At 46.4% G+C, this 18040-nt stretch overlaps 1 protein-coding gene across 1 annotated transcript in view; it reads left to right on the top strand.

Annotated features, from left to right (window-relative positions):
- CNTN5 (contactin 5) overlaps positions 1-18040 on the top strand; it is an 802468-nt gene that overhangs the window by 718175 nt on the left and 66253 nt on the right. The window contains exons 18-19 of the mRNA XM_066586592.1: positions 2430-2500; positions 4168-4402. Coding sequence (XP_066442689.1) covers positions 2430-2500; positions 4168-4402 — 306 coding nt within the window. The remainder of the gene's footprint in view (positions 1-2429; positions 2501-4167; positions 4403-18040) is intronic.

Raw genomic sequence — 18040 nt, 5'->3', positions numbered from 1 at the left:
ATGCTACCATCTATCTCACTCATGCCCGAAAAATGACTTCATCTTCTAATATGTGCCCAGTGTTTCTTTCTGCCCCTATTCCCAAGAAAAAAAAATAAGAGACCTTAGAGCTTGAGCCTCATATATATAGATACAGAATCCACAATTTACAATGGGTGATGGTCAAAGCTCACCTCCTTCTGCTTCCTGCACAGGTCACAGAGCATGCCCACAGCACTCTTTCTTAGAAGTCAAATGTGTCTTCTCCTGTCCATTGTGTTTATGGCCCATAAGGTTGCTGTAAAGCATCTCTAAATGCTGTTAACTGTGGCTCAGACAAGTTAGCCGCCCCACAGTCATGGACAGAAAATAGAATTTAAAAAATCTACAATAAGAAAATAAAAACAGGTTAGAAGGACAGAAAATGTTTCACTATCTGAATTTAATTAGTAAAAATTTATATAGGTGATACATTCCCTATAGGCCTCCTTCACACGGGTGACACGGCATCGCCGCGAAAAAAATCGCAGCGATATCGCTGCATCTTCTCGCGGCGGCAATGCCGCGATTTTGTAGCGCTACAAAGTCGAATGTGACACTACAAAGTGTACAGCAATCAGACAGTTCTCATCTATCCTGTACACAGGCAATACATGTCCTTATTATGATAACCCCAAAAACCCCTTTAAAGAAAATCTCTACCTATTTCCACTTTTGCAATATAGAACCTTGACTTAAACAATTGAGAGTTCGCTTCAGTTATTTTTAAGTTATTCCAGCAAAACAGCCTGACAATCAATGTAGCCTCTATTATGCAATAGCTCCACAATTCATTGTTTCCCAGATGTCCCTTAACCCTTTCATGACCAGGGGTTATTGATGCACCTGCATACATTCTGCAGTTCCAGTATTCCAAAAAAGTTCATATGTCTCTTTAACACGTCTTCTGAGAGTTCTTTGTATTGTATTTCACATTAACCAATCTTCCTTGGGAAGAACAGATGTGTCAGTAACCAGGCTTTGTGTGCCTTTATTTAAAGAGGTTCTACCAAAATTTCAAGTTATTCCCAATCCACAGGATAGGGTATAACTTTCTGATTGGTGGGGATCTCACTGTTGAGACCGCCATTGATCTCGAAAGCAGGAGTTCCTTGTCCGCCGTCCTCCTCACTGTAGGGATACAGCACCCCCAGCAGTGATGAGGAGGCTGATTCAGCAAGCGCACTGTCCAAAATGGGACTGTCCAGATACCCGAGCAGTATTTCCATCAGCCCAAATGAAATGAAAGGAGAGTGGACGGCACATGTGCAGCCAATGCTCCATTCGAAGTGACGTCACTGTAGGGAAAGAAGCGACCCCCGCAGTTACAGTCAGAGCAGTATATAGGAGTGGATAGGATATAACTTGAAATTTTGGTAGAACTCCTTTAATGGGCAAAGAACCTGTGAAACTCATACTTCAAATCTTGTCTTCTTAATGAAAACACCTTTTGCTAATTAACTCTTGGAGAAGTCATTAATAGAGATGAGCGAGCACCCAAATGTTCGGGTCCGCAGTATTCGAGTCGAGCTTTTCATAAAATTCGAGAGCTCTACTCGAGTAACGAACCCCATTGACTACAATGGGAGACTCGAGCATTTTTGCATGTGGTACGCCGGGTCCCAATCTTTTTTTTCCCCTAGGCTCGTTTCTCTCTCACCCCCCCCCCCCCCCCGCCTGCCAAAAAAAAAAATTTGCCAATGACACGTGCTGCGTCGCGGCCAAAAACTGGGGCGGGGTCGAACGCGGCTTGATGCTCGTTCGAGTAATACTCAAACAAAAATCAAGCTCCGCACAGTATGTTCGCTCAACTCTAGTCATTAACACTGAGGTTCACTTACTTTCTTTCCTTGCATCGCAAATAGTTACTCATTGTGCCTAATAAAAACCATGATTGGTTCAACTGTCTCTGTGTTAGTTCCATTGTCTACTTGTCTACAGTTGCTATTTGGTTAACAATCAGATTACACAAGTAGTCAATGCAGATATCCAACCAATGCCAAAGAGTTCACTTACTTCTTCTTCCAGCTGTATTGTAATACTTTTCTGCTGGATTGTTTTATGCACGGCTTACCTGTATATTATACTGTGTACCAATATTCACTGTTAATGCTCTTCAGTTGACTTTATCCGTACCTTATTGATATGTGTTTCTGGGAAAGCTAAATGGCCACCATTAAGACCTCTAGTATTATTCTTCATGCTATAATGCAACAAAGTCAAGGAGCTTTCTTATAGTCCTATAACGAAAACTTCCCTAGCTGTTCCGTACATTGATATATAGTATACTAGAGAGCGATACCTCTGCATTACTAGATGGAATACTGTAGCCTTTATGTCATATCAGCTGTCGTACAATGTAATAAGAACGGATGGAAAACTTTATTAATGACATTTTGCTTTTCTCCTAGTACCAAAAACTCCTCCAGCAAATGTCAGCGGGGGCAGCGGAAGACGCCATGAGCTAGTGATAACTTGGGAGGTATGTAAATGTTCTTGTAAGCAGTGTCCTTTACTTTCCATGAATATGTCAGTGCTAGCAAAAGGCCGGTCCTAGGACGGCGACTGCAATCTATATATATAAATATCCATTCTCAGGACAAATATTCAGTGGAATTAGGAATAATAGTTGTAATACAAAGTCGTCAGCTATTTCCAATACCCAAAATAGTAAGGGCAAATCAACGTCACAGCCAATGTGTGGGCTATCTGTATAACGGACAACACATGGACAGGTGTCTGTATGGTGTCCAAAGCGAGTTGCACCTCAGACGTTATCGGAGGCCTAAGATGTTTTTTTGATATTAGATTCGGAGTATTTTGGGAACATTTCGTAGACATCATATTGTATAGCTCAGATGGCATAAAGGGGAGTCCCTTTCTCAGGACTCCGCTGTATGAGCCAAAATGGAGAGCCGCTTGAGACGTTCATTCTTTGGAAGTCTATGGCCTCCAAGTAATGTTATATTTTCCCCTCATGACTACATCTTCCCACTTCAAAATCAACTCTTTGCTCAGGGTGTCAGGAGCCAACGAGACAATGGACATGTATTACCTGTCCTCAGGAGAAGTAATAAATGTCTGATGCTTGGAGGTCTTACTGTTGGAACTCCTACTGATCACTAGAATGGGGATCCCCAGTCCCCTGTTCCTCTTCACTGCATAGTATGAATGGAGCAGCAGTGAAGAATGTATGGTACCATTTCTTTCAAAGGACTGCTGGAGGTAGTTGAGTACTGTATTCGGCTATTTCTATTCGCCCCTTAGACAATAAATGGAGTGGCAAGGTGTATGCATGACTGCTGCTCCCCTCAAACTCTTCATTGCAGCAGTGTGGTAAGTAGGAACGAGGGCTTGGGACCTCTTTTCTAGGGATTGGTGGGAGTCCCAACATTGGGGTTACCAGGCATCAGTTATTTACAGCATCATCTACTGAGCAATTAGGTGAAAACTGTTCATTGCGGGAAAACACATTTAAAGAGGTTATAACAAAATCCATTTTTATCACCTATCTGATCTTTATCACCTAGCAAAAAGTCTGATCATGGTGGTCTCACCATTGAGATCCCCACCGATCTCAATAATATGGGCCCATGACCATCTCTTCTCGTCACTGTATGCTCGTTACACCCACCTGCAGTGAAGTCAGTCTGTATAGAGCATTGCTCATACAACACCACTCCATTAATTTCATTAGGGCTGACTGAAATACTCAAGCACAAGCACTCGGATATCTTCGGCAGCCCTATTGCAAATTAATAGAGCAACATTGTGCATATGCAACCACCGCTCCATTCAATCTTCCCCTTACTGCAGGAGGTGCAGGGATCCCGCAGTGAGAAGGGGAGGAGGACTCGGGACCTTGGTTCTCAGGATCTGTTTGGTCTCAGTGGTGAGACCCACCAATCAGACTTTTCCCAACTATCCTATGGAATAATAATATTATTGCATTTCTGCAGCAAGTTGGTCCATCCACAAACTTAACACTACTTGGGAGTGAAGGAAGGCTGCACCGGTATTGATCAAAAGGGAGAATTCTGTAGTTTGGTGGGCAGCTGAAAACTATGGGTGTAAAATGCATAAACTGCAGCACAAAAATCAGGATTCTTCTTTGGTTTCCAATATTAACCATGCGTATGTTTCTTACAGCCCATCTCAGAAGAGTTTCAGAATGGTGAAGGCTTTGGATACATTGTGGCCTTCAGACCTAATGACACCAGAGGATGGAAGGAGAAAATGGTGACCTCTTCGGATGCCTCTAAATTTATCTACCGGGATGAGAGCACCCCACCACTCACACCTTTTGAAGTTAAAGTTGGTGTATACAATAATAAAGGTGATGGACCCTTCAGTGACATTGTGTTCATCTGCTCTGCTGAAGGAGGTGAGTTGGGAAGACGAGCAAACATACACTTAATACAGGACAAGTATGAATGATCCACCACCTGAAAGTGTCGAAGAATTGATATTATTACAAGGTTTATTACACCAACTTCAATGTCATATCTTGAGACACTGGTGCAACTACTATAACTGGACCCACCATGTAATGATAAATGATTTGTCCCATTACACTCACTGTATAGGACCTATACTAGTACACTAGTAATATATGCATTAGTGTGAAATGGTTACATCTAGTATGGATACATTATTGACGTTTTTTCACCAATCCTCTACCCGTTTGTAGGACTATTGTTCTCTTGTGTTGTTATCAGGATGTGAGAAGTCAGTTTTGATTGAAATTTCGTCAGCCCATCGACACCCCCACAATATAATCCATTAGTTTTGCTACTGTATTTGGGTTATGAGCCTGGTTCTGGTATTGTATCTATGTATTAAGGTTGGTTCGTGCTGTTATGTTACAACCTTGGCTCTGGCTCTATTTTATGAGCTTGATTCTGGTACAAACACCATACAGGCAAACTGCCTATTAGTGCAATACAGAATATATATATATATATATATATATATATATATTTTTTTTTTTTTTGTTATGGCGTGAGAAGGCGCCAAAGAAGATACTGTACAATACAGGGTGCCATCTCATGTAAGGCCACTGGTGGTATGCAGGTCCCACAGGCTTTCTCTGTGTTCCTCATTAAAAGGTCTTTCAGTCTAGAAACCCCATTTTCATACACCTTGTTAGGGAATTCTGAGTTAATAAAGGTGGTCCCTCTGATCAGGATCTTCATCTCTTGACCAGACTGGAGAGTGGTTACAAAAAGCATCTCTCACTCTAGTGGAGCTGTCCTGTATTACACAGACAACCCATAGTTATGAATGGGCACTGATCTCCTCTGGGGTAAGGCTGCAGTAAAACTGAACACTTATTAGCCTGTTTCCACCCAGATTACAGTTAGTCGTTGATGGCCCCATCAGGGGGCCACTTTGTGATCTACTTATTGTCAAGGCATCCTTCTGAAAACAGAAATTGTCCAAAGTGAAGAACCCTTTTAAAGATCTGATAACAGACATTGACACAATATTACAAGGATATGTCATCAATGTCTTATTAGTAGGGTGCCGACCACTGTGACTCCCATCAATTACTAGAATGGAGGTACTGTAGCACTAGGAAAACACTGCCCCTTGTTGGCTCCAGTAAACTCTTGTTGAAGGATACATGGTCAGCTCATGGTACCAATTTTTTTCTCCCCAAATGAAGTATACCAGAATGTGACGCTCACAGATGGAACTAAAAAAACTCTGATTGGCTAAGATGGTGCCAAACTATTTTTCTTTTCAGTGAATAGCTGATTGTGTAACCTCTGAAAAAGAGGAAACAAAACACAAGATGAAATAGCATGGCATTGGTATTTGTCAGCAGTTCATATTAGTGTTTGTATAACATCTAGAGATGAGCGAGCACCAAAATGCTCGGGTGCTCGTTACTCGGGACGAACTTTTCGCGATGCTCGAGGGTTCGTTTCGAGTAACGAACCCCATTGAAGTCAATGGGCGACCCGAGCATTTTTGTATTTCGCCGATGCTCGCTAAGGTTTTCATGTGTGAAAATCTGGGCAATTCAAGAAAGTGATGGGAACGACACAGCAACGGATAGGGCAGGCGAGGGGCTACGTGTTGGGCTGCATCTCAAGTTCACAGGTCCCACTATTAAGCCACAATAGCGGCAAGAGTGGGCCCCCCCCCCCTCCCAAAAACCTTTACTTCTGAAAAGCCCTCATTAGCATGGCATACCTTTGCTAAGCACCACACTAGCTACAACAAAGCACAATCACTGCCTGGATGATACTCCGCTGCCACTTCTCCTGGGTTACATGCTGCCCGACCCCCCCCCCCCCCCCGCACGACGCAGTGTCCACAGCGCACAACAAACTGTCCCTGCGCAGCCTTCAGCTGCCCTCATGCCACACCACCCTCATGTCTATTTATAAGTGCGTCTGCCATGAGGAGGAACCGCAGGCACACACTGCAGAGGGGTTGGCACGGCTAGGCAGCGACCCTCTTTAAAAGTGGTGGGGCGATAGCCCACAATGCTGTACAGAAGCAATGAGAAATAGAATCCTGTGCCACCGCCATCAGGAGCTGCACACGTGGGCATAGCAATGGGGAACCTATGTGCCACACACTATTCATTCTGTCAAGGTGTCTGCATGCCCCAGTCAGACTGGTAATATGTACCTTAACAGTAACCGCGTTGGTGGTAATGTGGTGGTGACTGCGGACCTAGTAGCGCGGTTTTATTTTGTTGGTTTTCGGAATGTGGCCAGGATTAAGTGGGCCGTGGTGGGGGGATGTTTTTGAGGCACTACGTGTCCTCTCCACGTGTCTGTGGTTATATGCACCTTAACAGTAACCGCGTTGCTGGTAATGTGGTGGTGACTGCGGACCTAGTAGCGGGGTTTTATTTTGTTGGTTTTCGGAATGTGGCCAGGATTAAGTGGGCCGTGGCGGGGGGATGTTTTTGAGGCACTACGTGTCCTCTCCACGTGTCCGTGGTTATATGCACCTTAACAGTAACCGCGTTGGTGGTAATGTGGTGGTGACTGCGGACCTAGTAGCGCGGTTTTATTTTGTTGGTTTTCGGAATGTGGCCAGGATTAAGTGGGCCGTGGCGGGGGGATGTTTTTGAGGCACTACGTGTCTTCTCCACGTGTCCGTGGTTATATGCACCTTAACAGTAACCGCGTTGGTGGTAATGTGGTGGTGACTGCGGACCTAGTAGCGCGGTTTTATTTTGTTGGTTTTCGGAATGTGGCCAGGATTAAGTGGGCCGTGGCGGGGGGATGTTTTTGAGGCACTACGTGTCCTCTCCACGTGTCCGTGGTTATATGCACCTTAACAGTAACCGCGTTGGTGGGAAATGGCCTCGCCGCCATCATGTCTTTGGGAAGCCTCTGTTTCCACACCCCAGAGACATACCATTAGCAGCGGTATAGGCAGAGCCCCTAATTCGTAACATTTCAGCCGTAGCATTAGGACAGGCCCCACTAACATATCACTAGCAGCATTATAGGAGGAGCGCAGTCTTCGTTCAATGTCAGCAATAGTAGCACTCAAGACAGGCCCCAGTAACAATTCCGAAGAAGCAGTATAGCGGGAGCGCAGTCTTCGTTCCATGTCAGCAATAGTAGCACTCAAGACAGGCCCCAGTAACAATTCTGAAGCAGCAGTATAGTGGGAGCGCAGTCTTCGTTCCATGTCAGTAATAGTAGCACTCAAGACAGGCCTCAGTAACAATTCCGAAGCAGCAGTATAGCGGGAGCGCAGTCTTCGTTCCATGTCAGCAATAGTAGCACTCAAGACAGGCCCCAGTAACAATTCCGAAGCAGCAGTATAGCGGGAGCGCAGTCTTCGTTCCATTTCAGTAGCTGCAGTATAGCCAAGGCCCAAGTTACATTTATGTAGCTAAAGTGTAGGCCAACCCCACACACACTTCTGTACCATGAGTGCAGGCGAAGAACATACAAATTGCTATGATTACACTGTAGGTGAGGGCCCCAAAAAATTGGTGTACCAACAGTACTAATGTACCTCAGTAAAAATTGGCCATGCCCAACCAAGATGGCAGGTGAAACCCATTAATCGCTTTGGTTAATGTGGCTTAAGTGGTAACTAGGCCTGGAGGCAGCCCAGTTTAACGAAAAATTGGTTCAAGTTAAAGTTTCAACGCTTTTAAGAGCATTGAAACATATAAAAATTGTTTAGAAAAATTAGATGAGTGAGCCTTGTGGCCCTAAGAAAAATTGCCCATTCAGCGTGATTACGTGAGGTTTCAGGAGGAGGAGCAGGAGGAGGAGGAGGAATATTAGACACAGATTGATGAAGCAGAAATGTCCCCGTTTTGGATGGTGAGAGAGAACGTAGCTTCCATCCGCGGGTGCAGCCTACGTATTGCTTACGTATCGCTGCTGTCCGCTGGTGGAGAAGAGAAGTCTGGGGAAATCCAGGCTTTGTTCATCTTGATGAGTGTTAGCCTGTCGGCACTGTCGGTTGACAGGCGGGTACGCTTATCTGTGATGATTCCCCCAGCCGCACTAAACACCCTTTCCGACAAGACGCTACCCGCAGGACAAGCAAGCACCTCCAGGGCATACAGCGCTAGTTCAGGCCACGTGTCCAGCTTCGACACCCAGTAGTTGTAGGGGGCAGAGGCGTCACCGAGGACGGTCGTGCGATCGGCTACGTACTCCCTCACCATCCTTTTACAGTGCTCCCGCCGACTCAGCCTTGACTGGGGAGCGGTGACACAGTCTTGCTGGGGAGCCATAAAGCTGGCCAGGCCCTTAAAGACTGTTGCACTGCCTGGGCTGTACATGCTGCTCGATCTACGCACCTCCCCTGCTACCTGGCCCTCGGAACTGCGCCTTCTGCCACTACCGCTGTCGGATGGGAATTTTACCATCAGCTTGTCCGCCAGGGTCCTGTGGTATAGCAACACTCTCGAACCCCTTTCCTCTTCGGGAATGAGAGTGGGAAGGTTCTCCTTATAGCGTGGGTCGAGCAGTGTGTACACCCAGTAATCCGTAGTGCCCAGAATGCGTGTAATGCGAGGGTCACGAGAAAGGCATCCTAACATGAAGTCAGCCATGTGTGCCAGGGTACCTGTACGCAACACATGGCTGTCCGCACTAGGAAGATCACTTTCAGGATCCTCCTCCTCCTCCTCCTCCTCCTCAGGCCATACACGCTGAAATGATGAAAGGCAAGCAGCATGGGTACCGTCAGCAGTGGGCCAAGCTGTCTCTTCCCCCTCCTCCTCATCCTCCTCATGCTCCTCCTCCTCCTCCTGAACGCGCTGAGATATAGACAGGAATGTGCTCTGACTATCCAGCGACATACTGTCTTCCCCCGGCTCGGTTTCCGAGCGTAAAGCGGCTGCCTTTATGGTTTGCAGGGAACTTCTCAAGATGCATAGCAGAGGAATGGTGACGCTAATGATTGCAGCATCGCCGCTCACCACCTGGGTAGACTGCTCAAAGTTTTTCAGGACCTGGCAGATGTCTGCCAACCAGGCCCACTCTTCTGAAAAGAATTGAGGAGGCTGACTCCCACTGCGCCGCCCATGTTGGAGTTGGTATTCCACTATAGCTCTACGCTGCTCATAGAGCCTAGCCAACATGTGGAGCGTAGAGTTCCACCGTGTGGGCACGTCGCACAGCAGTCGGTTCACTGGCAGATTAAACCGATGTTGCAGTGTCCGCAGGGTGGCAGCGTCCGTGTGGGACTTGCGGAAATGTGCGCAGAGCCGGCGCAGCTTTACGAGCAGGTCTGACAAGCGTGGGTAGCTTTTCAGAAAGCGCTGAACCACCAAATTAAAGACGTGGGCCAGGCATGGCACGTGCGTGAGGCTGCCGAGCTGCAGAGTCGCCACCAGGTTACGGCCGTTGTCACACACGACCATGCCCGGTTGGAGGCTCAGCGGCGCAAGCCAATGGTCGGTCTGCTCTGTCAGACCCTGCAGCAGTTCGTGGGCCGTGTGCCTCCTATCTCCTAAGCTGAGTAGTTTCAGCACGGCCTGCTGACGCTTGCCCACCGCTGTGCTGCCACGCCACGCGACACCGACTGCTGGCGACGTCCTGCTGCTGCTGACACATCTAGATTGCAAGACAGAGGTTGAGGAGGAGGAGGAGGAGGAGGAGGGTGCTTTAGTGGAAGAAGCATACACCGCCGAACATACCACCACCGAGCTGGGGCCCGCAATTCTGGGGGTGGGTAGGACGTGAGCGGTCCCAGGCTCTGACTCTGTCCCAGCCTCCACTAAATTCACCCAATGTGCCGTCAGAGAGATGTAGTGGCTCTGCCCGCCTGTGCTTGTCCACGTGTCCGTAGTTAAGTGGACCTTGCCACTAACCGCATTGGTTAGGGCGCGTACAATGTTGCGGGAGACGTGGTCGTGCAGGGCTGGGACGGCACATCGGGAAAAGTAGTGGCGACTGGGAACTGAGTAGCGCGGGGCCGCCGCCGCCATCATACTTTTGAAGGACTCCGTTTCCACAACCCTATACGGCAGCATCTCAAGGCTGATAAATTTGGCTATCTGGATGGTTAACGCTTAAGCGTGCGGGTGCGTGGCGGCGTACTTGCGCTTGCGCTCCAACACTTGCGCTAGCGACGGCTGGACTGTGCGGTGCGAGACATTGGTGGATGGGGCCGAGGACAGCGGAGGTGAGGGTGTGGGTGCAGGCCATGAGACGGTCATGCCTGTGTCCTGAGAGGGGGGGTTGGATCTCAGTGGCAGGTTGGGGCACAGGGGGAGAGGCAGCGGTGCAAACCGGAGGCGGTGAACGGCCTTCGTCCCACCTTGTGAGGTGCTTGGCCATCATATGTCTGCGCATGCTGGTGGTGGTCAGGCTGTTGGTGGTGGCTCCCCGGCTGATCTTGGCGCGACAAAGGTTGCACACCACTGTTCATCGGTCGTCAGGCGTCTCGGTGAAAAACTGCCAGACCATAGAGCACCTCGGCCTCTGCAGGGTGGCATGGCGCGAGGGTGCGCTTTGGGAAACACTTGGTGGATTATTCGGTCTGGCCCTGCCTCTACCCCTGGCCACCGCACTGCCTCTTGCAACCTGCCTTGCTGCTGCCCGTGCCTCCCCCTCTGAAGACCTGTCCTGTGTAGGCGTTGCACACCAGGTGGGGTCAGTCACCTCATCGTCCTGCTGCTCTTCCTCCGAATCCTCTGTGCGCTGCTCCCTCGGACTTACTGCCCTTACTACTACCTCACTGCAAGACAACTGTGTCTCATCGTCATCGTCCTCCTCACCCACTGAAAGGTCTTGAGACAGTTGGCGGAAGTCCCCAGCCTCATCCCCCGGACCCCGGGAACTTTCCAATGGTTGGGCATCAGTAACGATAAACTCCTCTGGTGGTAGAGGAACCACTGCTGCCCAATCTGAGCAGGGGCCCGAGAAAAGTTCCTGGGAGTGTTCCCGCTCCTGAGCATGTGTCATTGTAGTGGAGTGAGGAGGCTGGGAGGAAGGAGGAGCAGCAGACAGAGGATTCGGATTTGCAGCAGTGGACAGCGCAGAACTGTGGCTGGACGATAGGTTGCTCGAAGCACTTTCTGCCATCCAGGACAGGACCTGCTCACACTGCTCATTTTCTAATAAAGGTCTCCCGCGTGGACCCATTAATTGGGCGATGAATGTGGGGACGCCAGAAACGTGCCTCTCTCCTAATCGCGCAGCAGTCGGCTGCGACACACCTGGATCAGGAGCTCGGCCTGTGTCCACACCCTCACTTGGCCCTCCGCGTCCTCGGCCGCGTCCACGTCCTCTAGGCCTACCCCTACCCCTCAGCATGCTGTATTACCAGTGATTTGATTTCCCAGGCAGGAAAGAAATTGGCGCACGGCTGCACTCAACCGTAGCTGGTTGCGTCTGATTTTTTTACGTTCTCCACGCAGCACACACGTACCCAGAGCCCTTAGGACTGACAGAGGCAGGGCAAATATACTTTCTTCCCTTTTGTTTAAAAGGATAGGCCCACTGCGTCTATTCACTGAATAATAAGTTTAATAACTGACACTGTGTTGCGGCCCTGCAAAAGTGTCACAGAACTTTACTGTTGCAGAGTTATTAACTGTGGCAGAGCAGGTATTTCCCAGGCAGGAAAGAAATTGGCGCAAGGCTGCACTCAACCGTAGCTAGTTGCGTCTGATTTTTTTACGTTCTCCACGCAGCACACACATACCCAGAGCCCTTAGGACTGACAGAGGCAGGGCAAATATACTTTCTTCCCTTTTGTTTAAAAGGATAGGCCCACTGCGTCTATTCACTGAATAATAAGTTTAATAACTGACACTGTGTTGCGGCCCTGCAAAAGTGTCACAGAACTTTACTGTTGCAGAGTTATTAACTGTGGCAGAGCAGGTATTTCCCAGGCAGGAAAGAAATTGGCGCAAGGCTGCACTCAACCGTAGCTGGTTGCGTCTGATTTTTTCTGAACGTTCAGCGCACAGCACACACGTACCCAGAGCCCTGAGTACTGTAAGAGGCAGGCCAAATAGAATTTTTTCCCTGCTTTTTACAAGGAACACCCACACTGCGTGTATTCAATGAATAATGTATGTCTTCTGGCCCTGCCTACACAATTCTATCCCTGTAGTATTAATGCCGGGTGCAATGCTCTGCACAGCCGGTTTTGAGGAAAAAAAAAAAATATGCAACACTGCTAACAGCAGCCTGGACAGTACTGCACACGGATAGATGTGGCCCTAGAAAGGACCGTTGGGGTTCTTGAAGCCTACACTAACTCCTAACACTCTCCCTGCCTAACCCCCACTTCTGTCCCTATTGCAGGGCGCAATGCTCTGCAGATCCAATTTTGGAGAAAAAAAATAAAAAAAATACTGTGCTAACACAGTACTGCACACTAGTAGATGTGGCCCTAAGAAGGGCCGTTGGGGTTCTTGAAGCCTACACTAACTCCTAACGCTCTCCCTACAGCAGCTCCAGCACGATAGTACTTTTCCTCAGCTAAGTCACAAGGCATCTGAGCCGAGCCGCGGGAGGGGCCGATTTTTATACTCGGGTGACATCTGATCTTTCCAGCCACTCACAGCAGGGGGGTGGTATAGGGCTTGAACGTCACAGGGGGAAGTTGTAATGCCTTCCCTGTCTTTCAATTGGCCAGAAAAGCGCGCTAACGTCTCAGAGAGGAAACTGAAAGTAACCGGAACACCGCGTGGTACTCGTTACGAGTAACGAGCATCCCGAACACCCTAATATTCGCACGAATATCAAGCTCGGACGAGTACGTTCGCTCATCTCTAATAACATCCAATTCCAAAAGTTACAAACTTTTACCTGAAAAATTGGATAAATCGGGAAAAAAACAGATGTGGTTGTGACTTGACACTCCTTCTCACAGGTTCTCCAAATGTTAGTGCCAATTATGCAGCGTGGGTACAATGAGGGCTTAATTTATCAAACAGCTTGCAGTAGTTCTTCACCATCTTCATGCTGTTGGCTTGACATGATAAATCGAGCTGATTATCATCCTACGAAGATGAACATTAATCCCAAAAACTCTCACATTTACGGAATAACGAAGGGTATGATTATAAATTATTAAACAAATTATTAAATTCTTACAAAATCGACCTGGATGGGGAGAATTTCTGCACAGGGGCCAATTTACATTTCATATACTGTACAAAAGGCTTATTATTTATATCCTCTTTAATGACATACATAAAGCGTTTAGATGATCAATTTCCGTCCATCATAGGACGTCTTTTCTCTGGTAGAACTACTTAAATTGGGTTTTATTGGAAGCCACATTTGTCCGACTTGTATATAAGTGGTGCACATGGAAGACAGGGGAGTCTATAATAAAAGTCCAAATGGGGTCCCTATTATGGTCTTGGGTTTGGCTACCCTGGACAGATGGTGTTTGATTCTACTGCCTTCCACTCTTCCAAGACTTTTCAGAATGTAGCCAGGTCGTTGATCACTGCAGGTCCAGGGCCATCAACAAAATGCTGATTTTGCAAGAGGCAGCCTTGTTGTATTATATGGTGGTCATTCAGACGAAAAGTGGTCCATGTGTGCTACAGATGTAGCAAACCATAACATGACTGGTCTATTGTGATAATTCAATTTACGGCATTGAAGTACAATGTAGTTATGGTATATTGTTCATTAATATATGGATGGTGGGAGCCCAACAGAGGTGAAGCTGATCTTGTGGCTCTGTCCTGGCTTATAGTAGGGAATGCCAAGTGGGGAGCACCCTCATTACATTTATATTCTCTAATAGAGCATATAGAGAGGTATTATCTTCTTGGGACAAAAAGGGTTAGTCATTTTTTTCCTTAGTTCTCAGTTTTCCAGTGTAACTGGAGAATACATCGGAACAGCATCCATAGGTGCCCCAGTTGTCTGTTTTCTGCATATATCTCAGAAATGCTATTCACTTCCAATTAATTAAGTCACTAAATCAGTTTAGGGATTACTACAGCCTGTATGGAGAAGCCCCCTCAGTACCCATGGGTACCAATGTAAACAAGCTGCATCATCCATAGCTTGCAAATATTTCGGCTGCAGTGTCCTGTACAGCACAGTGTGCAAGCACTTAATGCATTCAGTACAGGCCTAGATGCATGGCACCCATAGCTTTCAAAGATAGCAGAGGATGTGTCTTCCACTATGAAGGCACTAAACACGTTCAATGCAGGCCTAGATGTATAGCATCCAAAAATGGCAGACGATGTGTCCTCTACTGTGCAGGGGCTCTAAGCATTCAGTGCAGACCTAGATACATGGTGCTCATGGCTTCCAAAGATGGTGGGGGATGTGTCCTCTACTGCACATGAAAGCATTCAGCACAGGCCTAGATACATGGTATCTATAGCTTCCAAAGATGGCAGTGGCTGTGTCATCAACTGCACATGGGTCGGGAGGGATATCATCACTGCTTAAGGACAGCACCTAGAAGGTGAGTGAGGAGACTTATATGGCCATGCAAGCTCCTCTGGGAAATATATGCAAATAAGGAAAATGGAAGATTACCTCTGCAGCTCCACCTATTAGATGGCTTGGTTTTCAATTCTCAATCAATGTTACAAAAACCTGTATAAAGGGTCTGACATTGATTTGCAGGAATGCTGCCATCCAATAGGTGGCGCTGCAGAGGTATTGTTTTATCTTCCTTATTTGCATATACTGCAAAGCACTAAAATAATCAGCTCAATCCTAAGTGTGTGGCAGTAGAGGAGACGTCTGCCATAGCTCCCATTGACAATGACTGAAGACATTCAGCACAAGCATAGATGCATGGCATCCATAGCTTCCAAAGATGGTGGTGGCTCCATACTCTACTGCGCAGATAAGGAGATATAGGGACCCTATGGATGCCATGTATCTGTGCCGAACTCTTTCAATATCTACATAGTAGAGGACACAACCATCACCATCTATGTAATCAATAGATACCCATGGGCACCGGAATGGGCTTCCCCATGCACGCTACATAAGCCGCGAAGAGATTTTCCCATTTTGCATACCATTAAATGGCAGCGGATGGCATTTTTTGAAGTTTTTGCAGCAAACAAACAATTGATTTTAGGGGTTAACAGTAAGATAACACTATGACTGCTGTTCAATCACAATCTTCCTAAGGATTCAATGAGCTGAATCTGCTAATATCATAAATTTATAATGAAGAAGGTTGTGCCCCAGTTCTTGTCTAATAACGCAGTGTGAAATAGTATCGTTCTCCTCCCTTCTTTATATTAACATACGGCGGGTTCCCACAAAGTCACAGAGCTATTCATAAATCATTTCATCTCTCAGACTTTCTTCCAGTTGTTCCTATCCGCCGCTAAAGAAGACGAAGAAAGCTAGAAAGTCTTCCCTCCGACTGTGTCCTTGGAGCATGTCAGTCAGTTTATTAAACATAAAAACCTGTCGCTCAGGTCATATATATGATGAAGGGACGAGCAAGAAAAGCAATCTAAAATTTAAACATCACTACTGAGATTATTGGATGGTGTCTCTGCTGTAAAAGCGCTTGTCACAAGATAGTTGAAGACAGATTCCTTCTTACAGCTTTTATGTAAAGTGTCCTTACTGCCGTGGAGATGACAAGGCTCGTACGGATGAATGCATGGGAGAAACTATAAAGGCAAGCATGGTCAAAAAAATGGATTCTCCTGGGTAGTTTCAGACGAGCGCATTGTCACACGTCCATAATAAGGATGTGTTACCGATGACATTGCAACCGTACAGGGGTGGACAAAAATATGGAAACTCTGTATGAAATGTATGCCTTAAAATCGGTCTCTGCATGTCTTACTGAAATCGGATTTATAATCCCATGTATTTTAAGGGGAGGTAATATGACACAGATGCTGCCGGGCAGAAGTGAACATCTGCCTGAGCAACAAGGATCCCAAAACCACCCAGAGCAGGGCAAGAGGTGAAGTCAACACAAATTTGGTGGAAAGCTCTCAGCCAAGCAGAGGTCAAAAGGATAGCTCAGTTCTAATGGTTAAAAGCCCGTGCATTTCATACGGTGTTTTCATATTTTTGTCCACCCCGTGTATGACACCAGTATTTAACCCCTTAGAGAGGCTCTAGATTATGGGCTAAAAGTAGGTAACCGGCTGAGTCCAGGGAAGTGTTATACAGTGCATTGAGTGGCGCTGCTAAATAGTCCGCCCATCCGTACAGGTCAGAATCTACTTCTATGCTATTCAGTACAGAGTAGGATTAGGGTAAGGTCCCACATTGTGGAGTAAATACACACCAAAATCCAAATTCTGGTTTTGATGTAAATTTTGGTGCAAATTTTACCGAGGAATTCACTAATTGTAATTAATGAATTCTTTGGTGAAAATTTACAGCATTTTTGCAACAAACAAAGCAGTCTTGGAATTTGAAGATCCACAGCATGTCTACATTCTGATGTGGATTTCCTCGCTGTACTTGGATCAGGTTTGTTAAAACTCTATTCACTTACATTGTAGTGTACATTACTGCAGAATTCTGTCTTGTATTCCTCAGCAATTGCACAGCATGCGAAATAGGTTTTGCCCCTGCCTGAAGCCATGCCCCCCTTTACCTCCAAAACAGGTCAGCAGCCCCTTCACATGTGGGGACAAGAACCCAGAACATGAGTTAAGAACTCTGCTCAAAGGCATCCCATTAGCATACAGTGTCACTATTACAGGTCATTACAAGATGAGTCACTCCTAAAGTAAAGGCCCATTTAGACACAACAATTATTGCTCAAAATTCACTCGAAAGCCATCTTTTGAGCGATAACTGTTGCATCTAAACGCGCTGCCATTGTGCACTTTTCGTTCTGTTGTACTGTTCGTTCATCGCTGATTTTTAGCAAGCTAAAAGTCAGTGATGACTCTTATCAGTGCTGCATGCTGAGTTCTCTGCGGGACACCAGTTGATAGCATTCTTTCAGCTGGTATCCTGCTGGGACTTCTCAGCGGGATGCCAGCTGAAAGCTCTGAGAACAAGGCAGCTGTTTGCATATACAAAACAGCTGCTGTTCTCGAAGTTATCAGCAGTGTTCCGCTCTGCCTAAATTTAACTCTTAAGTAGCTAAGTACCTACTTAAGAGTTCATGCAAAGATGATCGCTCAGAACTGCCACTCAAACTGGCGTTTGAGCAATTTTTGAGTGATCATCTTTCAGTGTAAATGGGGCTTTACCGTACACTAATTATCACATTTATAGGAACTGGAAAAAACTCCAGTTTAGACCATTTTAGTCCTAATAAAGACTAAAGGCTATGGAAATCTTTGCTGACAATTTTTTTCATTTAATGCATGTATTTTGGAATTATTTTTGCCATGGTGTTTGATAAAAAAAAATTTGCACCGTTTGTCTTCTGCAGCTTCTACATATCATTTTATATCGACATTGCAGGAAAGGCTTAATAGGAGATCTGAAAACTGAAAAATAAGTCAGTGAAAAAAAATATTAAATAGCCCTGTATGTCACGGGGGAAAAAAAACACAGGAAAAATGATTTTTGAAGCTGAAGGAAAAAAAGAGGGCAGTTAAACAAAAAGGTACAAAACAGCCTGATCCTTA

This window comes from Eleutherodactylus coqui, chromosome 1 (assembly GCF_035609145.1).
Source record: "Eleutherodactylus coqui strain aEleCoq1 chromosome 1, aEleCoq1.hap1, whole genome shotgun sequence".
NCBI classification, from domain to species: Eukaryota; Metazoa; Chordata; class Amphibia; order Anura; family Eleutherodactylidae; genus Eleutherodactylus; species Eleutherodactylus coqui.
This window is presented reverse-complemented; position numbering and strand designations above follow the sequence as displayed.